This window comes from Aythya ferina, assembly GCF_964211825.1.
Source record: "Aythya ferina genome assembly, chromosome: 26".
NCBI lineage: Eukaryota > Metazoa > Chordata > Aves > Anseriformes > Anatidae > Aythya > Aythya ferina.
The window spans coordinates 799389-820114 of record NC_140324.1 but is presented as its reverse complement, the minus strand read 5'-3'; the positions used below and the strand labels follow the sequence as shown (position 1 = coordinate 820114).

The window sequence follows — 20726 nt, the reverse complement described above, 5'->3', positions numbered from 1 at the left end:
CGGTCAGGCTTGTTTTTCATCCAAGTCTAGATAAGATGGAAGTTTTGTTTTTATATGAAAGCAAGTTCTTAAACTCTAATCAAAGGGCAAAGTGTCCCTTGAGGTCTCTGTCATTCTGTTTAATAATACTTTGTATTGTAACACTTGTCAGTCCTTCTCTAGTTACCATTGGTTACTTGGAACAAACTTTGCCAGATTTTAAGTGTGGATGTCACTGAACTTTGCGACATGTTCTTCTAAATTTCATGGGGTGATGGCATTCATTAGTTCAGCCATTGAAGCAACGCTTGGCAGCAAACAAACGTGCACTGTAAGAAGTGTGTGTATTGTCAAAACAAGCCCAAGAGTAACTTGCAGGGCTGTGGTGTTGCTCCCATTGACCTGCTGGCACTGAGCAATTTCAACGCTGATACTTGCAGGGGAAACTCCAAATATCATTATTATGGGATCCGTCTGAAGCCAGAGTCTCCACTGAACCGCTTGCAGGAGGACACACAGTACATGGCCATGAGGCAGCAGCCCATCCACCAGAAGCAGAGGTAGGAGCTCCTGGCCCCTTGGGGCTGGGTGTGCTTGGTGTTAGAGGGAGCACATTGGGATGGGGAAAATCCGAGTGCTGCTGAAGTGCCAGAGCCCATAGCTGAGTTGTTAAAAAGGTACTGGCCAGTCTGAGTACTGGAAGGGTCAAAGGGAAATTCTGGCTTGCCAAACTGCATTTATCTGCCTGTTCTATTTGCCAGTGGCTTGAATTCAGCCTGCTGCTGCAGAGACTACTATGGTATGTACTGCTTTTCACTGCATCCCCGTGACTCAGTAGTTTAAGACTTCAGCTCTGGAGTTATTTGTTCCTCATCAGAGGAAAGGACATGTGGCTTGTGTTGGTTTATTTTATTTTATCTTATTTTATCTTATTTTATCTTATTTTATCTTATTTTATTTTATTTTATTTTATTTTATTTTATTTTATTTTATTTTATTTTATTTTATTTTATTTTATTTTATTTTATTTTATTTTATTTTATTTTATTATTTTTTGGTGTAGCAGTGCAAGTTAGACAGGTAGTCTTGTGTCTGAGCAACCTTGAATAAAAACACAACGTGCGAAGGAATTTGGAACCGTCTCCTGGAAGTGCTGACACTTCTGGTTCTTGCTGAAGTGAAGAAGGAGCAGAAGAATTCATTTCTTCAGTTCCTAAACAGAAAGCAAATCTAAAATCAGCTCCAGAGTGTGTACTCTGGCACCCACTCCAGCTCTGCTTCTCATTTTCTTTTTTTCTTTTTTTTTTTCTTTTTTTTTTTTTTCTGTCACCTTGGGTAAACTTCTTAACCCTTTTAATCCTCTCCCAGGGAGAACTTTGCAAAAGGAGGTTCTCATTCTCAGTCTTGAGCTGGTAATATAAATGATCTGCCCTCAAAATGTTGGCCTTGACTGTAACCTCATGTATTACATGATAAGTGCATATAACTTCTTAAATATGCACTCTACAGCATCATGACTTTGTAGGTGTCCCTGTCTTTCACAGTATGACTGTGAAAGTAGCGTGTATGTGTTTGCTTGTGCCTGTGTAAATACAAAGGCATGCTCTAAATGTAGGTACAGACCAGTGCAGAAGATGGATGGCATGGCAGAAACTGGATCCAACAGCAACCTGCACACTACGCCGGAACAGTCGGTTGCTGCTCAAAGTCAGCATCATCAGCAGTTCATAGGTGAGGAGACTGCTTTGCTGGATTCAGTGTCTCATGTCTGGGGTTATAATCCTAAAAGGAAGGAAGGCCTTTCCCAGGACCCCCTGGCTGCCCTGTGTTTCTTCTTTTTCTAAAAAATCTACAGTAGTCTAATATGCTCTTATAATGTCATGTTTGCTGTGTTTGTTTGCTAACTCCTGTACCCACAGGAAGCCTTCTTCCTTGAGCCATCGGGTCTGTCAGTTCCTTCCAAAAATGTATTCAGAGCAATTTTAAATAAATTAGATGGAAGGAGTAGAGATATCTAAGCCATGAGTCCTGAAGAGCTTTGTTAAAGCAGGCAGGTAGGGAAAGCAGAACGATTCTGTTGATCTCCCCACCAGGAGAGCAGGCTGCAATGTTCATTTGACTACAGAAGATCCATACCAAGCCTCTGCTTGGAAAACAGGTTCTGCTTGTGGTTTTGCTGGTCATGGATCTACATGTTTCCATAATCTCCAGTAGAGATACAAAATCTCCAGTTCTAAGCGTTATCTGAAATAAAAGCACTCCTGATATATCAGCTGTCCAGTTGTATTGTCCATTGTACTCCCAAATTTCCAAAGAATCTTTTTCAGGCTTTGGAGAAAATATAATGGGAAGCACATTAGATTAGGACAATGTATTCTTGTTTCTTTTATTACAAAGAGAAAGAAACCATTCTCCTTTCCACGCTGAATATATGGACTGCAGTTGTTTACTTTTTGCCCATTGTAATGGTATGAACCAGTGAAGTACTAGAATATCAGTCTCATTTCACCAGTTTCATCAGCAGATGAAACATGAAAGACAGCCACCAGTGACAGCAGTATCTTGTACTTGACTGTAGTCCTGCGTAACTGAGTGCACTTCATTTTGGACATCTTTCCCATCTTTTTCCCCAGATGTAACCCATGTCTTTCCTGAGTTCCCAGCCCCTGATCTAGGCAACGTCCTCTTACAAGAAGGGGTCACCATGAATGATGTGAAGACTCTGCAGCTTCTTTACAGGCGCCACTGCGAGGTGATTACTTTGAATATTTTTAATTGATTTATTAAATTATATGGGACATTATTCATGTGCTCTTCTCACATCCTGCTGTCAGAAAAAGCTCGAACATCACAAGGAATGTGTGATTTGTTAGGTATTGCAACTCAGATATTGCACTTAATGTTGTTTCTTCATTCTGTGACCTGTTTTGTGTTACGTTGATTATTAAAACAATGCACTTCCAGTTGTTTTTCTTGTAAATTATTTAATCTAAATGGCAGCACATGAAATTTATGCTGACACTATGTGACAAGATGCTAACAGAACAGCTAATGAGATGTGTTCTTTGTTGTTAGGCAACTTTGGATGTTGTAATGAACCTTCAGTTTCATTACATTGAGAAACTGTGGCAATCCTTCTGGAGTCCTAAAACACCATCTAGTGATAGCTCTACTGCCCTGCCATCCAGGTACTTTGATTATTTCTGAATGATGCACTTTTTGTGATATTTTATCTTTTAAAAATGCATGAAGTGTTTTCAGCTTCACTAGACATTTTGAATGCGTTGTAGGATTTGAAAATATTTTCTTCCTTGCAGAATCATTATAAAGAGTGTCAGAAGTTTAACATTGTGGTGTCCATACAAAGTGAAGACCTCAGAGGAAAGCATCTGCTGTGTTGATGTACATCTATGACATTCCTTATGCCTCCTGTAACAAATGCTGATCCAAAATAGAGGGAGAATTTAGATGAATGAGAATGGGATACTGCTTTTGTAAATGTTCAACAGGAACAGAAAGTTATAATTCTGTGCCATTAAATATCTGTGTAGCATGACATCTCAGACACTGAGGTTTTAGTGAAAACTAGGCTGGCTTGCTTGTTTGGGTGGCTGTCCAAATCTTTAAGTGTCTCATGTCTTGAGGAAGATAATGACAAACTGAGCTACTCTGATCCTGGCTTTGTATTTTTGTCTGGCTCACTGTTACTGCCTTCTTCTTCCTTTATGCTTTGGTAGTCTGCTGCCAAGAGATGTGAAGGGAAATAAGTGGAAGTAGAATTGAAAAGGTGAAGATTTCTTGTTAAAATGTGTATTGAAAAATTATGTTTTCCACTTACACTAATTATACAAAGATTTCAGATACTGATGTTTTATATTCAGAAGAAAAATGGTAAAAGTTTGAATATTAAGGCAATACCCCATAATAATCTCTAGAATATGGCCCTGTTGCTCTCAATAGATGTTATCTGATGGGTATTTTGGTGCATCGGATGCTATCTGTTTGATGGTTTCAAAAACCTTTTTACTTAAGGGTATATCTGCAAGGCATATGGCAACACAGCAGAGAGCTGTGCTAGGTACGAGTAGATTCACGTGGATACTGGAGGCAGTGTTTCTTCAGAGCTCTGTCTAAACTAGCATGTCTTGGTAGGGCAGTGTGCTTTAGTAGCTCTGCATGCCAGTAATAATCAAGATAGGTAAAGAAAGCATTCTGTCCCCCATTTTATATATATACAAACATAAAAATGAAGTATTATCAAAGTGCCAAGCTGAGTATGATAAAATGCAGTACCTGGTTCCACTTAACAGAAAGTTCAGGTGCTTGGTGGCTGTGAGTGTTCTAGGAATATGCCTGTTTAGTTCATTTACTAAAACTGCTCAGACAGAGGATATAAGTACCTCCTTATAGCATGTCAAAGGATGGCTTTAATTTTTTTGATGTCATGCATGGGAAAAGTTCCCTGCAAGTTCCCAGTTCCCAGTGTTGTGTCTTAATAGCTCCAGCAGCTCTTGGTGCTCTGGCAGTGCATTAAGGATTCAGTTTCCTCTGCTTGTTGTTTAACCAAGTATCTTCTGCCTTAATCATGCATAAAAAGTTTCTGTACATCTATAAAGTGAAATTAATGCTGACTCGATTGACTTCATTCAGCTGGAGACAATTTGCTCAGTTCTCATCACAACCCCAACTATTTTTCCTTATGAAAGCATTCTGCATTTAGAGGTGCCAAACACCTTGAAGCTGTTCGTAGTGTCTATCAACAATGGCTAATCTGCTCAAACAGCACTGGCTGCAAACATTTGTCACCCTTGCCACAGAGCAGTTTAGAGCAGAGGGAAGAGGAGAAAGGTGTGAAGGGTTTGCAAATAGCTGCAGCTATTGCTAAGGAAGCTGTGCTGAAGGACAGTTGCCAGAAACACATCAACATGCGTGTGCTGTGAAAGGCAAGTGAGACTGAAGATGGAGGAAGCAAAGGGAGGCCAAGCACAAGGAGATACATATTTGAGGTAAAACTGCAGTCAGAGGTCTGAATGCATAGACAGAGAGGTCCTTGCAGAGTCAAAGATCAGTCCGACATCTTCTTTTGAAAGAAATGTGATTTTTTTTTCCTGCTGAAAACTGACATTAGAAATCCAGGTGAAGTGTGAACACATGGAGAACCGCCTTCTGATGTTGCCTCCTTTTTTCATGCAGTGAAGAAGAACACGAAGGAACCCTCCCAAAAGATAAGCTGATCACTCTGTGTAAATATGAACATATCCTCAAGTGGATGAGAAGCTGCGATCACATCTTGTACCAGGCCCTGGTGGAAATTCTCATCCCAGATGTGCTCCGACCAGTGCCCAGTGAGTATCTGCAGTGAGACTGGGAGGACATGGGTAGTCCTGCCTCCTGCTCAGCTCTGGCTCCTTGCTGGATTGTTCCTGAGTCACCGGATGTCTGGAGAACAGCAGTCCATGACTCATGCTAGCTGGCTACCACTTGCCACAAAGATTTCCATTGTAGAAGCTAATTTAGACTTTTTTGTTTTGAATACAAGCTAATGTTTTTTTGGCTAAAGCATTATACCTTCTGCAGCATTGCTCTGTATAGCCAGTATTTTGTGGCCCCTGGAAATTCCTAGGTTCATTTGGTTCATTGCATATCACATCTCCTGCTTTGGCTATGAGTCAAGGTAAAATCAAAGACTTAATGCACCACAAGCTGTTGTAAGCGTGGCTAATCCTTGTGAGATGTTTCCTTGGAGACAGTATTTTTGTTTACATAGGACCATGTTGTCCCCTACTGCACCTCCTGGAAACTTGGGGTCATCTTTCATTTGGGAGATTAGTGGTGGGGTATGGAGGGTTTTCCATCTGATTTGGCTGCTCACTGAGGAGTGTGCGTCAGCCTCCCCAAGACCACAGCTTGGCCACAGGCTGGGCTGGGCAGTTCTGTAGAACCATGTCCCTCTGAGCTGCTGCAGTCAGTCTGCATGCTGGGGCACATGTGTGTCTTTAAAGAGCATGTCTCAACATTTGGAAACTGCTCAGCTGAGCCACAAATAAGAAAAGGAACTGTATGACTGCATTTTGGGACCTGGCTGATTTCCAGGATGCTGGATTGAGATTGCAGCTACCAAATCAGTGGCTGTGCTTTCCACAGCAGTCCTGAGCTAGAAAAGCGGTTTATAAAAGACAATGTGGAACAGCCTTTGTAACTCTGCAGACTTCTTTGCAGGCACACTTACACAGGCGATCCGTAATTTTGCCAAGAGTTTGGAAGGGTGGCTGATGAATGCAATGAGTGAATTCCCCCCCAAGATTGTCCAGACAAAGGTAAGCAGAAGGAGCATGTTGCAGGTCAGGGAGATGAACTGAGTGTGTGTGCATGTTGAGCTTTCCCACAGTGATTGGAAATCACTACTGGGGTTTGGCTACGTGTACTCCAAACTAACACAGTGTAATGAATAATTCTGAACCAGGAGCGGGAGAGAGGTGGGGCAATTCTTTTGTAACAGAGGCCAATGATGCTCTGTCTATTGAGCCATCCCCATGCCCTGAAATTGCAGACAAGGCTTTCTGGAAGAAAATCTTTGCACTGGAATGATAATCTCCTACTAGAAAGTGCAGGACACCTCACAGACTGAATGGCATTGCAGAGATTGAATATAAGGCTCCTACTCCCTCTCTCATAACACCATGGATTCTGGTAGCCTGTCCCTAGCTTACCAATGTGGGACGCAGAATGTGAAATCTTCTAGTTTTAAAGAAAAAGAAATGCAGAGGCTGTTTTTCAAGATGCAGTAGACACTGCAAAAGTGCTGTTGGGGAGTGCGTGTCTGCATGTTAGACAGCAGGGTGGGTGAGACTGTGCAGGTTATGCCAGCTGATGTGTGCTGCATGCTTGAGCTCAGTGTTGAGAAAAGTTTGTCCCTGAGAACCACAGCATCCTGGTCATGGTGTCCTGTGTGCTCTGCTCTGCTGCAGGTTGGGGTAGTTAGTGCCTTTGCACAGACGTTACGGAGATACACATCCCTGAACCACCTGGCTCAGGCTGCTCGTGCGGTGCTGCAGAACACTTCCCAGATAAACCAGATGCTCAGTGATCTCAATCGGGTTGACTTTGCCAATGTGCAGGTAACTTACAGTATCTTTTCCCAGGCCATGCTTCCAAGAACTGGGACTCTCTAATGAGGCCATTTGCTACTAAACAGCATCTTATTTCCAATATGAAAAAAGCAATTAGGTAAACAATTTAACATAAGGTTTTGCTGTTACTTGTCCAGGTAAGTCTGCCATCTCATTGCAGACAGTGCAGAAAGTACTAAGAAACTTCTGTAATAAGTGTTACTACCAACAATAATATAGTTCTAATAATAATATTGTACTGTGGTCAGGTGTGGAGGTTTTAGTTGGGTGGGCAGCCGAGTTCCACGATGGCCATTCTCTCACTCCCCCTCCTCAAAGGGAAAGGGAATTAAATACCACACAAAGGGTTCAAGCGTTGAGATAAGGATGGGGAGATCACACAACAATTATCGTGATGGGCAAAACAGACTCAGAGTAGGGAGATAGTAAGATTTATTGTCTATTACTAACAAGCTAGAGAAGTGAGAAACAACGGAAAGAAAACAAAAACACCTTGTCCCCCTCCGCCCTTTTTCACCTTCTCCCCTTGAGCAACATGGGGGAATGGGGGGGAATGGGAGCTGTGGTCAGTCTACAGCACTTCGTCTCCACTGCTCCTTCTTGGTCACTCTTCCCCTGCACTGTGGGGTCCCTCCCACAGAATGCTGTCTTTCTCGAACTGATCCTGCAGGGGCTTCCCACAGGCTGCAGCTCTTCAAGAACTGGTCTAGATATAGGTCCATACCACGGGGTCCATCTGTCAGGAGAAAACTGCTCCAACCTGGGTCCCCCACGGGCAGCAGCTCACCCCAAACCCCTGCTCTTGCGTGGGCTCCTCTCCACAGGCTGCAGTTCTGGCCTGGAATCTGTTCCTGCCAGGGGTCCTCCACAGGCTGCAGCCTCTGTCTGTGCAGGGCCACCTGCTCCACTATGGTCTCCTCCATGGGTTACAGCGTGGAACCCCGCTTCACTGTGGTACTCCATGGGCTGCAGGGGGACAACCTGCTTCACCGTGGTCCTCACCACAGGATGCAAGGGACTTCTGCTCTGGTACCTGGAACACCTCTCTCCTTCCTTCCTCACTGACCTTGGTGCCTGCAAGGCTGTTCATCACTCCTCTCTCTCTCCCAGCTGCTGTTCCCCAGCAGTTGTTTTTTTTTTTCCCTCCTTTTCTTAAATATGCTCTCACAGAGGTGCAAACAACATCACTTATTGGCCTGGCTCTGGTCAGCAGCAGGGCCCTTATCTAACATGGGGCAGCTTCTGGATTCTTCTCACAGCAGCCACCCCTATGGCCCCCTGCTACCAAAATCTTGCCACGTAAACCCACTACATCAGGACAGGTTGGAGGAGATGCGTTTTAGAGCTGGTTTGGAGTCCTTGCCTACTAGAAATGAAGTTAAATTCCTGGGCTGGGAAGTACCAAAAACTGTAGAATAGAAGTCTTTGCATGAGTGACTGTCAGCCCTTCTTCCCGAGCAGGAGCAAGCCTCATGGGTATGCCAGTGCGAGGAAGGCATGGTACAGAAGCTGGAGCAGGATTTCAAGCTCACTCTGCAGCAGCAGAGCTCCCTGGACCAGTGGGCTAGTTGGTTGGATAATGTCGTTACTCAAGTCCTGAAGCATCATGAGGGCAGTCCCAGCTTCCCAAAGGCAGCCAGGCAGTTCCTGTTGAAATGGTCTTTCTATAGGTACATTTTCTTTCTCATTTTGGGGATATTTCTGTGGCACTAGGGCATATTTACATGCCTAGAGCATGTAAATATGTTTCTTGAAAAGCCAAAGCCAAGTTCTTTACACCCATGAAACTCTGGTTGACTGTTGCTCTGCCCTGGTGCAGACAGGAGTGTTGTCACCTGTATCCTTTTGGGATGGGGATAGGATGCTCCATCAACTTATTTCTTAAAGTGCTTTTGATACTCTTTAGAAATAGAGCACCATGTCCCATAGTACCCTCAGGGTCAAAAACTTCACATCAGCCACGATGCAAGTGTAAAGCACATCCCAAATATTTTGTTTCCTGTCCATTCTCCAGCTCCATGGTGATCCGTGACCTCACCTTGCGCAGTGCTGCCAGCTTTGGTTCCTTCCACCTGATTCGCCTGCTCTATGATGAATACATGTTTTATCTGGTAGAGCATCGTGTTGCCCAGGCAACAGGGGAGACGCCAATTGCCGTAATGGGAGAGGTGAGAATTGTTTATTCCCTAGTAACAAACCCAAACTAAGCAGTGCATAAAGGGGCATAACTGGTTCACAAACAGCACTGTGCCCTGAACATGTTTTATAACCATCTTTGCTGAAGGATTTACTGAGGTATTTTGAGTGCTTGGCAGAAGGATCCAGCTACCTGAGCATCTTTTCTCATGGATTGGTAAAACCTGAGCTGATGCTTTTTGGGGCAGATGAGCATCAGCTGGGATTCAGAGGCCTGGAGGAGGGAGGAAATTGACCTACCCACTTCTCTCTGTAATCTTTGGGTACCAACCCTGATTTTAGGGGTCCTGCCATAGCTAAGTCGCATCAAACACAAAACCTAACCAAAAGCAAAATGTCCAAAATTTGCCTTCCCTACAATTTTCATTGGCTCTGTGCATGTAACTTCTTCAGACCTCTCTGCAAACCCCAGAGCTACATGCACAGTCAGCCACTCTCTCAATTTTTGATGTGAAGAAGAGGAATAAATGATAGGTGTTTGGCTTTTCAGTTTTTTATTTTTATTTCTATTTTTTTCGTTACAAGTCAGACAGTAAGCATGGTGTCTGGTTTGCAAACAGGTCCTGTCCTGCCTAGCTGCTTTCAACTTTTCATTCTGAAATGCCCAGATTTAAAAGGTCAACCCGTGAAAGCAATAAAGAAACTACTGTTAGATTAAAACTGATCTCATTTGCTCCTTGAAGCTCATCCTGTTTTCCTCTTTCCATGGAAAGAAGAAATGAATGTGAATGTGAATTCCCACTATCCCTGCTGTTCCCACTATTCCCTGCAAAACCTCTGTCTTCATTGATATTAAAGAAACATGAAAACAAGAGAGTAGCTTCCAGCAAGACCTAGCTGTGGGAGGCTTTCATCCCTTAGGTTTTGCTTCTCCTTCATTAAACATTTGCAGTATTTCTGTTCTCCAGGAGGAGGCTGATTCTTCCTAGCAAAAGACACTGAATTGCATTCTTCCATTTCCATTGCTCACAAAATTCCTGCTGTCTTCAGTTCCTTCTGCTGCTCAACGCTGCATGACTTTCCAGCATTATTGTTACAGTACTTTAGTTTCAGACCTTACCACAGAGGGAGACAACACATCTCCAGAACCAAATATGTCACCAGCTCTCTGGTATCACTTGGTACCGTGGCCTTGCAAGCCAAAGCACTTTCCTGGCATGAATGAAAGGACTTTGCATAGAGCTGTGTGGAGTTGGAGTGCTGGTAGAATCCAGGACGGGTGAAAACTGGCACATCTGAGCAGCTGCCTGATGTGCAGAGAGCTGGAGAAGTGGCAACATCCTTGTGCAGTGCCCTGGCCAGGGGTTTGTGGCAGCACTTGATCATGACGTGGGAGACAGAACACTTTCTCCTTATGCCCTTTTCCAAGAACTTGACCCTGTCCTGGATTTTTGTGTTGTATATTTGCCCAGAGGTTTAAATGAGAGCGGCAGACTTATCCCCAAAATAAGTGGTTGTTTTTGTTTCTGCTTTTTGCCACTGGCACTGCTTGTGGTTTCTCCTGAGTGCTTAAATTGTTTGTTAGAATTGCTTGGAAACAGATGCCAGCAGGTGCCTTGGGTGTCCATAATCCTCACTTAACTTGTAACACCTTTCTCTTTCAGTTCAGTGACCTCACATCCATGTCCCCAACACTGCTGGACAAAGGTACCTCCTCTCCCTTGAGGGAAGTCCTGTGGGGCCGGGGTTGAGTCACTGTGGGAGGGGGAACCTTGTGCTTGCTCTTCCACCCCACTCCATTGGGAAAAAGGACCTCTTGTCCCTAGGGACCGCTCTGAATCTGAGCCCTGTCCTTTGCAGATGACATCAGTGATCTGGGCAGTGAGGTGGACACGGATTCCCGGAGCATGGGGGAGCCACTTGTGAAGCGAGAACGCAGCGACACTGGCCACTCGCTACAGGAGATCTAACACGGGGACTTGGCTTTTCTCTGGCTGGACGAGGTTTGATCTGCAAGCCTGAGTCTCCCCGGGTCTGCGCTACTAGTGCCTCTTAGTTTCTCTATATGTTTACTGCTGTTTGAGGAAGGGCTGTGGGTGGTGAGCCGGGGTGGGCGGTGGGAGGGGGCTGTGCTTCATCCGTGTGCGAAGAGTGCATGGGATGGACGCCTGCCTGCCCCCTGCTCTCTGCCAGCAGCAGCAGTAGCATGGCTGCTGAGTGGAGAGTGAAGGTAAAAGTCTGCTAAAGAGAGTGGAAAGCCTACATGGTTCATGATGAATTGGATGTGCCTGGTGAGGAGAGGCTGTGCCCAGCCAAACGGGGGGATGATGGAGGGGCACATGAGGCTTTCTCTTTCAGGGAAGGTGGTTTGGGTTCCTTCCCCACTTCTCAGACTTCACTGTGATACAAAATTGAACCAATCAGTGCCCAAGACGAAGGAAAAATGCCTAACCCTTCTCCTACAGACTTTCAAGACATGCTGTCCTGGCTCTGACTTTGCCAAATCGTTTGTGCTGGGCACACACATACTGTGCATCTCATGAACCCACCCGTGGGACTCCAGGCTGTGCCGTGACCTGGTCCCTGCTGAGCAGTGCACGACATGCTCTGGACTATGGGACTATGGGACGAGCACTCCCCACTGCACCTGTGTCTTGCCAGCTGTGTGTTCCATCTGTGAATGATCCTGGGACACTGTCAGGCCAACTCAAGATACCAAAGAACTCTGAGGACGCAGCAGCTGGCCACAAAGCTGGTTCTGATGCCCATGACCATGAGATGGGGGTATCCCCATCCTCACCAGGGTACCCATGCAGAAGGGATGATCCCACACCCTGAGCTCCCAGCAGGTTCTGTACAATTCTTGCTTGAAGTCTTGCAAAAATAGTGGGCCTGTGTCCAGGGAGTGGGCGAGGGGTGTGCGACCGCAGTGCCTTAGGGCAGGCAGTGTGCCTGCTTCCTGCAGTGCTCAGCCCTGGCCCTGCAGCAGCAAGGGGCTCTCTGTGGGCCCTGGCCAGCACCATGCTCAGCACCACAGTGGCGTTTCCCTTGCTGCTTCGCTTCTCCTGCTCCCACGCTGTTGCTGCACTGGCTCCTGCAGGGCTGAGGCAGGGCTCTAATTCCATGAGGTCCATGTGGTCGCTAATGGTGGGGCTGGTGGGGGGGCTGTCATCAAGCCAAACTGCAAAAACAAAGCCCCAGGGCAAACCTGTCTGAATAAAGGCTGTGTCATAAATAGCTTTTATTATAATTATTTGTAATGATGTTTTATACAGCATTTGATGTAAGCTTTTCCAGGGGCCTCGTGTACATTTGCATATCAGAGTATATTCTATCCAAATATAATATTTACTCATTCAAAGTGGTACTAAGGTACTTGTGACACTTTAAAAAAAATGCTAATGGAAAGTAAAAAGAAAGCGTGTACAGTGGCACATCTTTCCCTCTTACTGTCCTGTGCTGTTGTCTGTCAGGGTGATGTCTGTCTGTAAATGTCTCATATCAAAGTAGCAGGAGACAAATGAGAAAGCTGGATATATTTGTAAATAATGACAATGAATACTCCCTGGGTCAGTGTCTGCACTTCAGATCCTGCCGATGAGATCAAATGGTCAAAAAAAACAACTGAGCAACCAAGTCTTATACTCCCCTGCTCCCACAGAGTGTGAAAACTCCAGCTGGTGCATTGGCTCTTCTTTGCAGCCCCTACCGACTGAAGCCAGCCACCTCCTGCTCACCACGGACATGCAAGCAAGATGCTCTGGAACAGTGCCGCACCGTGCAAGGAGTCTGGATAACCACCTAAACTCCACGTGCACAAAATTCCCAACTAAACCTGAATAGCAATAAACATATATGAAATGCTCAGGCCTGTACAATAGTTGTGGTGGTCCCATTTCTTCTTTAATCACTGAAAGGAGGTGGGGAACAGGGATGCGATTAAGGACGGGATCATTCCTGCTCTAATGCCTCAGGAAGGGGAAGGCTCCCTGCATTCTTCTCGCTCCCTTCCCTCTCCCTCTGGACAGATGGGCTAAGGTGCAGCTGGATCAGGCCCCATCAAGAGGTGGGCAGCCCTTATCAAAGGCGTAAGCCATAGGGATGAGTTTCATCCCCAGCCTCCTTCCCCACCTCTTACTGAAGCCGTGGGCCATCCTACCCCAAGGTGTCACTCCTCCTGGGGATTGCATGGCCCAGGCTTCAACCCTTTTTAGGGGATTTTCTGCTTCCTCTCATTGGCATGGGGTAAAAGGCAGAAGACCTTTGTCTGTCACCCTGGCAGCACTAGGAGCTTGAGCACTGCCCAGGGCTGAACCCTCCTTGTGCGTGTTTGTTACTGTCCCTGCACAAGACAGGGAAACTGAGGCTGGAGCTGAGATGCCTCTTGCAGTGGGGTCCTGCCTGCCCCTCTTCTGCCTCCCCATCCCAGCACCTGCAGAGCTCATGGGGCTCAGCTGGAGCTGCTTAACCCTCAGATATGCTTCAGCTGGCACTTCGTGGGGCTCAGCCAGTCATGGTCCTGACTGCTGGGCCCCTTCTGGTCAGTTGCTTTTATAAACCAGCAGCCTGAGAACCCCCCAGGGGTTTTTCTTTCTCTTTTTTCTTTTCTTCTCCCTCCTCCTCCTCTGTCTTTTAGGAGCCTTAGTTTGGAGGTGGGAGGGCTGGGGGTCTGCTGCCTGCAGCTCTCTAGGATGTAGTGCCAGGACTTCCCACTCTTCCCCTCTACTGTGTCAAGCGGGTAAGGGCACGGCACAGGGCTGCCCCCTCTCCCCCATCCCTTGGCTGGGTCTGCCGCCCAGGGGCTGTGCTCTGCCCTGGGGCTGCCTGTGACCAGAAACCACCCCAGCACCACCCTTCTGTGTGGTGTCCCAGATGAAGGACCATGTCATCGCGTAGTTCTGTGGTGGCCCTGGGGCTCGGTTCCCAGCCTGGCTGCAGCACCACTCTGCCAGCGCAAAGAAATTCCTTCCCTGGGCTGCATCTCCTTCCATCTCGGAGCCGCTCACTCGCCCTGCTCGGCCAGGATGACTTCTTCAAGAGCTTCAGTGGGTGTGTGGCCATGGGGATGTGTGTGTGTGTGGGGGTGAGCCCTAGTCTTGCTTTGTGCTTATCCCAAGACCCTTATCTGGGATGGGTTTAGGTTTGTGGCTCCCAGGCCGATGGGCCTAGGCCTTCCTGGCACCTTTGCCACCTGTGCTGTTGCTGCTGGGACAGGGCGGTGCCGTGCATCCTGAAGGCCACCAATTCACACCCGTGTCCCTGTTGCTCCCCCAGGAGCTTCTGTGATGTGAGCAATGCTTTGGGTGCTGACCTGTTCGACTGCAGCTACTCTGTCCCTGACCCACAGCTGGTCCGGAGGATTGTGTCCCAGGTAGAGTTCTACCTCTCTGACGAGAACCTCGCCAAGGATGCCTTCCTCCTGAAGCACGTCCAGAAGAACAAGATGGGCTTTGTCAGCATCAAGTTGCTCACGTCCTTCAAGAAGGTAGGCTGGTTATGGCAGGAGGCAGCCTCCACGTGGAGGCCTTAGTTGGATGAGAGCACTGTGAGGAAGCACTGGTGGCATGGAGTACAGGGGAGCTGTGGCTTATTACTGGGGTCCTTGGGAATCTTCTCTAATCCCCAGCAGTAGTTGGGTGAAGGGCGACATTGCCCTGCTGTGACTTTGGGGTGAGGGGGCTGCAGCCTGCCTGGACTGCCAGGGAATGCAGCAGCCTCCTTTTCACCACAGGTGAAGTACCTGACACGCGACTGGCGGCTCACACTTTACGCCCTACAGTTCTCGGAGCTGCTGGAAGTGAATGAGGAGGGCACCAAAGTGAGGCGGCGGGTCCCCCTCCCAGAGTCCCTGCTGAGCATCCCCCCCAGCAAATTGCTTCTGGCTTGGGACCCGCTGCCTCAGGAGCTGGGTATGCTGCTGCCACTCCAGAAGAACTTCATCGAGACCATCACGAGGATGTTCAGCCCCTTTGGTGCAATCGCCTCCATCCGCATCCTGCGGCCGGGCAGGAAGCTGCCCTCAGATGTACGGAAATACACAGTGCGCTTCCCCGAGCTGCTGAGTCGCTGCTGTGCACTGGTGGAGTACGAGAGCTTGGAGAGTGCCCGCAGGGCCTTTGAGGACCTGAGCCGCCCTGGCTCCGCAAGCATACGGGTGGTACGGCTCTCAGGGAAGGGCTCAAAGAAAAGTGTGACTGAGAGGGAGGCAGTGGCAGTGGAGGAGACGCTGGGATGGAAGGCACAGGCAGCGGCGGCTGAGATGTTCCCTTACAGCCTTGAGGACTCCTTGCTATGCAGCTCCCTGGAGTCAGACACGGCCCAGGCCTCGTTGCCTCTCCTCCTCTCAACGCCCTCCAGGCCTGATGGCCACAGTGGCTTCAAGCCTGGCTCCTTTGGCAGCACCTTTGCCAGATCGCTCCTCGCCAGCAAGGTCTTTCCTCCACTAACCACAGAGCTGAGCACTGGTGGCTGCTTTGGCCTTGGCTCCAGCCCTGAGAGCTCCCAGGGCCTCGATTTTGGCTGGGGGAGCGGGGTAGGTGCGTGGACGCCCTGGGGTGGCAGCACAACCCCTGGCCCCTCTCTGGATGCCAAATCACCTCCTGGCAATCCCCTGGCTGTGAAGCAGGTATCAGAGTCCCTCGGCCTCTGTGCTGGTGTGCTTCGCCTGCCACATGGGCCTGATGGCACCAAGGGCTTCTACAAAAGCATTGGGAGAGGAAAACTTGTCCTCAAGCACTAAGACTCCTTTGTGTTGTGGTTTGGGGATTATTTTTGGTTTTGTTTTTCCTTATTGTGTCAAGAAGAATAACTTTGTGGCCCAGAGAGCTGTGGGCGGTGGCAGTGCAGCTGTTTTGGGGGTGAGGATGCTCAGGGCAGAGCAGGGTGTGAGCTGAGACACTGAGCACCAGAAGAACCCAGTGCCATGCTCAGGCCAGCAGCCACCACTCCTGCCAGGGCCCAGGCCAGCTCTGGGTGATGCTGCCGGGATTCTGTCATGTTGGGTCCCCCCATGTCCCTGGGGCCAGTGACAATGGGGACACTGAGAGCTCCTGCATGAGCATGGCAGGACAGTGCTGCCTCCTGAAGGTGCTGTTGCATGCATTGGTGTAAGGTTGTGGAGCTCGGATGTGAAATGTTCAATAAAGTGAGATGAAGTTTCCAGGCAATTTCTGGTTGTGGCAGTGATTTATTTAGGATGTTTTTTCCTTGATGTCTTTTTCCTTACTTTCCTGGTGTTGTGGCTGTCCAAGGTGCAGCCAGACAAGGGAAGAAGGGAGTTGCCTGCCAGCAACTCCATCCCTTGCCATTCTTTGGGTCATTTGGGGTTATTTTCCTGCAGCAGTGAGGATGAGCCAGGCTCTGGAGCTGAGTCTGGTGGGACCCAAGAATGGGAATTACCTTGAGGTCTATAAGGGCTTTGTATTGACCCTTGCCCCTACAAGAGAGGATACTGGCTGTGCTCAATGTGAAGGCAGTACAGCATTTATTTATTTATTTTTTCCCCTGTTCTCATTCCAGGGGCTCAGTGCGGCACTGGGGATGCTACTTCCAATGTGGGGCTGTGTTTGTGAGTCCTGCATGTACCTGTCTGTCCTGGCCTGTCCCACCAAAGAGGTCCCCCCTCCCAAAGGGACTGGGAGGTCCACCTTCTACATTTGTCTGCCTTGGTGGTTATGGCTTCATCCTGGGGATGGTTTGGTGGCTCTCATTTGGGGCTCAGTGTTGATTTTGTACCTCTGCCATTTCCTGCTGTCTCTGCATTTCCTCCACCCCCACAGGCATGGAGTCCTATGAAGTTCTGAATAATTAACTTTTTTTTTGGGGGGGGAGAGACAAAAGCTACCCTACTACATCCTTATCCCCTTCCTCCTTATCCCAGTCCCTCCCACCCCTACAATGGCTTTAGTGCTGCCCTCCCACCCCAGCACTGGCTGTGGAGGCTTTGGGCTTGCTGCCTTTTTTTGGCAATGATCTGTTCTGCCGCTTTTTCCCTCGCTTTTCCAGCTTGGTGTTGGGACGAAATGCGTTGTCCTGTGGTGACAGCAGTAGTGGCAGGTCCCACTGTGGCTCTTCCAGGTTCAGCCTGATCTCCTCAAGGTGCTCCATGCTCAGGATGGCATTGGAGGCCTCGGGGATGCTGTAGTCAGAGGAGAGCATCTCCTCGGGCAGCCAGAGCGAGCTGATATCATAGCAGGGGTTGGAGCTGTTGGTGTCACTGGGGTCCTCAGGTACAGGGACACTGCTGGGACTGTCCTGGCTGCACTCCCCTGCCCCCAGAGAACAGTCAAAGAGCCTCATGGCCTCCTCCAGCAGCACCTCTTCAGGCAGCGACATGGGGCTCTCTGGGGCATGTCCCATTGCTTGGGTATGAGGAATGATGGAGTTGCCCAGGGCTGCGTCACCATCAGCAGGGTTGTCACCATTCAGGGGGATGCTGCTGTCCTCAGGGTCATTGCTACCCAGGGGGGTGCCCCCACCCATGGATGCCTCCATGGGGACAGCTGTGCTGGAGAGTTTCATCTGCTGGAGCTGACCCTCCAGGTGCTGGAAGCTGGGGAAGGATGGTGGCATCACTGGGGGAGCAGGGACCGCCACCTTTCCCTGAGGGTCATAGGGCATGAAGAGCTGCAGGGGGGGAACCCAGGCTGGGGATGCCTCGCAGCTCTGGGGACCCCGTGGGGCAGTGCTGGGCAGCGAAGCGGAGCCAACGAGCGTGAAGGTTGCTGGTGAGGGGAGGTTGGTGGTGGTCCACTCTATGTGGAAGACGCGGGGGTCGAAGAAGCAGCCGCATGGAGCCATCTGGAGACCTGCGGGGTCAGGTGGGAGCTGTAGGAGCTTGGGGAATGGGGGGGGATGCTCCTTGGACATCCCCCTCTCCTCCCTCCCCAGGCTGCCCTGGGCTTGCTGAGCCCATACACTGTTGGAGACACGGGGACACCAAACCTGGAGGGGGGGCCCGGGGCATACTGGGTGCCACCATAGCTGGGGGTGCCTGGAAGGGGTGCTCCAGTCTGGGGTTAGGCAAGCCTGGAAGAGAGAGAGACAAGGAACCACCATCAGTCACCTCCCGAACCAGGGTGGGGGCAAGAGGAGGAGGGCAGGATGCGATGGAGGAAGGGATGCAAAGTTTGCCATCGGGCATCTGTGGGCTGCAGGGCCGGACCCTACCTGCAGGGTAGAAGTTTTGGGTGAGGATGAATGGCTGAAGGGGCCAGGGTGCCTGGGGGCGCTGGTGGCCGCGGCGTGGGTGCCATGGGGCTGGCAGCGCCATGGCTGGTTACGACTCAGGGTCTGGCTGCTTCTGTTTGTGGGTCTCCTAGGAAGGACTGTGAGGGCTTGCCGTGTTCCAACCCCACCCCCCAACTTCCCCAAGGAGAGAAAGGGTTAATCGGGGCCGTGGTGCCCCCACACCTGCAGGCAGTTGTAGGGTGCTAATAGGGCAGAGCCTGGGGCTTGTTGCCCTCATGAAATACAGCCCGGAGCAACCTGTGAGTCTCCTTTGGGGTCTGCAGCGGGATGCGTGGGGACAGCGCGGGGCTGCTGGGGACAGGAACAGCCTGGTAAGGTCCGGGGCGTGGGGACGGAGCGGGGGAGAGGGCACCCATGGCCCGGCAGAGCTCAACCTGGGGACACTCCCAGCGGGTGCAGGCGCGGCGCGGCCGGGAGATGGAGCGCTCGCACTGTCTGCAGCTGCTGGAATGCTGGTGAAGTCCCCAGCAGCAGCGCCCTGCAGCCGCTGTGTCCTCTCCCTGCATTTGCCATTTGCTGCTGATTTTTGTGCAGCGGCGGCCCGGCTGCGGTGCCGAGAGCTTTGGTCCTCCCCTGCCTGGGTGTGCTGGAGGGGGTTGTTGCCCTGTGCGAACCCACGGGTGCTCAAGATTGTTGGTAAACTGGCTGTGAAATGGAAACCACTCTCTTTCTTTTGGAAGATATTTCTGAAGATGCTGTTTATTCCCTCTTCGCGTGCTGCCTTTTTTTTTTTTTTTCCTTCCTCACTTTTTTTCTTTTCAATGTGCTTGTGAACCCGTGTGCCCCAGATGAAGCCCCTATCGAGTAGCAAAAGTTTTGCTGCAGAACTAAGACAAACGAAGGTGTTGTCACAGCCTTTGTGCCAGGGGCTGTGGGCTGCTGAGGGTGAGCCAGGCAGCGCTGGGGACACGTCCGAGAGGGTCCCGCAGGTGCTGCACCCACTGCAGGGCTGTGCGTGTCTGGGGCTGTGTGTGGAGCCCCATCTAGGGTTCCAGGATGTTGTGGAGCTGGTGGGGATGTTTGCTGCCTGGCACAGAGCGACATTGGGTTAAGAAGTCTGTTGTTGCCACTTTGCCCAGCCTCCACCCTCCAGTGTGCCCAGAGCCTCCACCAGGCACATGGGTGCACAGGTTTCCCATGTAGGCTGGGACAGGGATGTCATTAATTTAATGACTTTTGGTGCGAGCCTTGGCATCAGTGTGTGAGTGTCAGCTGAGCAAGAGTTGCCTTGGAAAGCTGCCCAGGAGCACTGGGCTCTGCCACAGGCCACCTGTCCTCCCACCCTGTCTCTGCCCTTGAACCCACTGCCCCTAAATGTGTCTGCTCCCCATGTGCTCCCAGCTCAAGGCACCTTGTGAGGATTGCCTGGCTTAAATTTTGCAGCTGTGGCTTTTCAAAAGACATTTTTTGGAGGTCCCATTCTGTTTCCTTCTGTCCAGTGAGGCTGTACCCACCCATGGGGAAGCTAATGGGGTCTGTATGCTCCTTCCCACCTGCTCCGCTGCCCTGTGAGCCCTGAACCTCAGCTCTGCCAGAGCTCCTTGGTGGCAGAACGATGCCAGGCAGCATGTGAACATTGCTCATCACCACCAGGAAAACCACTCAGCACTGCTTGCTCAGGAAGCTCATTCAAACAGCTATGTTCTTTGAGCATGAAAGAAATACCCACTGTTGTGGTGCATGGCTCTACCTTGCATGAGCTGCAGGCTTTTTAGGAGGAAAAGGAACAAGCTGCTTCAGCTGAGCTGTCATGGACATGTGCTGTCTGGCTTGTGGCTGCCCCTCATTGACACGCTGCATCCATGGAGTGAGTCCTCATGCCACAGAGTGAGTACATTTGTGGCTGTTTTCTGTTACTTGGCAGCCTTCACATGCTGTGTTCATTCAAGTGATCCAAACCTAGAGAAAGACCTTGAGGGAGCTAGGGAAGGTCATGTATGCGGTGTCACTCACCCTGCTTTCATTCATCCTTTGTACAAAAAGGATGAAATGTTTTTGACGAAAAAACAGCAGCTCTGCATCCCCCTCCCCCAGCAAAGCCCTTGGAGGCGCCATGCTTCCCCATGGCACTTGACATCCAAGAAATGGCAAGTGCCTGTGCCTGCTCCCAGGAAGGGACAGAACTCTGCACAATATCAGATGCTGGGACACTGGGTCTGTTTGTTATCTACAGGACCCCTAGGGATTGTGTCAGTACAACCCTTCCCCCTACAAGGATTTGGCACTACCAAG

The 20726-nt window shown here is 49.6% G+C and overlaps 3 protein-coding genes across 10 annotated transcripts in view; 2 read left to right on the top strand and 1 right to left on the bottom strand.

Moving 5' to 3' along the window:
- RFX2 (regulatory factor X2) overlaps positions 1-13123 on the top strand; it is a 61258-nt gene extending 48135 nt beyond the window's left edge. For all 7 annotated transcript variants that reach the window (XM_084498489.1, XM_084498483.1, XM_084498485.1 and 4 more), the window contains 11 exons: positions 420-539; positions 1595-1710; positions 2613-2731; positions 3055-3167; positions 5173-5324; positions 6199-6296; positions 6948-7097; positions 8571-8779; positions 9124-9277; positions 10910-10952; positions 11106-13123. In XM_084498489.1, coding sequence (XP_084354615.1) covers positions 420-539; positions 1595-1710; positions 2613-2731; positions 3055-3167; positions 5173-5324; positions 6199-6296; positions 6948-7097; positions 8571-8779; positions 9124-9277; positions 10910-10952; positions 11106-11215 — 1384 coding nt within the window. In that variant the 3' untranslated portion in view covers positions 11216-13123. The remainder of the gene's footprint in view (positions 1-419; positions 540-1594; positions 1711-2612; positions 2732-3054; positions 3168-5172; positions 5325-6198; positions 6297-6947; positions 7098-8570; positions 8780-9123; positions 9278-10909; positions 10953-11105) is intronic.
- Positions 13124-13745: 622 nt separating this feature from the next.
- LOC311423915 (la-related protein 6-like) lies at positions 13746-16411 on the top strand. Of its 2 annotated transcripts, XM_084498491.1 has the most exons (4): positions 13746-13983; positions 14118-14294; positions 14520-14730; positions 14977-16411. In XM_084498491.1, exons 2-4 carry the CDS (start codon positions 14128-14130, stop codon positions 15982-15984), a joined length of 1386 nt encoding a protein of 461 aa, XP_084354617.1. In that variant the 5' UTR covers positions 13746-13983; positions 14118-14127; the 3' UTR covers positions 15985-16411. The 2 variants fall into 2 exon arrangements, with proteins under 2 accessions (XP_084354617.1, XP_084354616.1); XM_084498490.1 differs by having other exon boundaries at positions 13751-14294.
- A 736-nt stretch (positions 16412-17147) lies between these two features.
- On the bottom strand, positions 17148-20203 carry PRR22 (proline rich 22; the record flags this gene model as incomplete). Its single annotated transcript, XM_084499137.1, has 3 exons — positions 20185-20203; positions 18189-18272; positions 17148-18052 (listed from the first exon to the last, which is right to left on the bottom strand). Exons 1-3 carry the CDS (start codon positions 20189-20191, stop codon positions 17148-17150), a joined length of 996 nt encoding a protein of 331 aa, XP_084355263.1. The 5' UTR covers positions 20192-20203.
- Between the last annotated feature and the right edge of the window lie 523 nt (positions 20204-20726).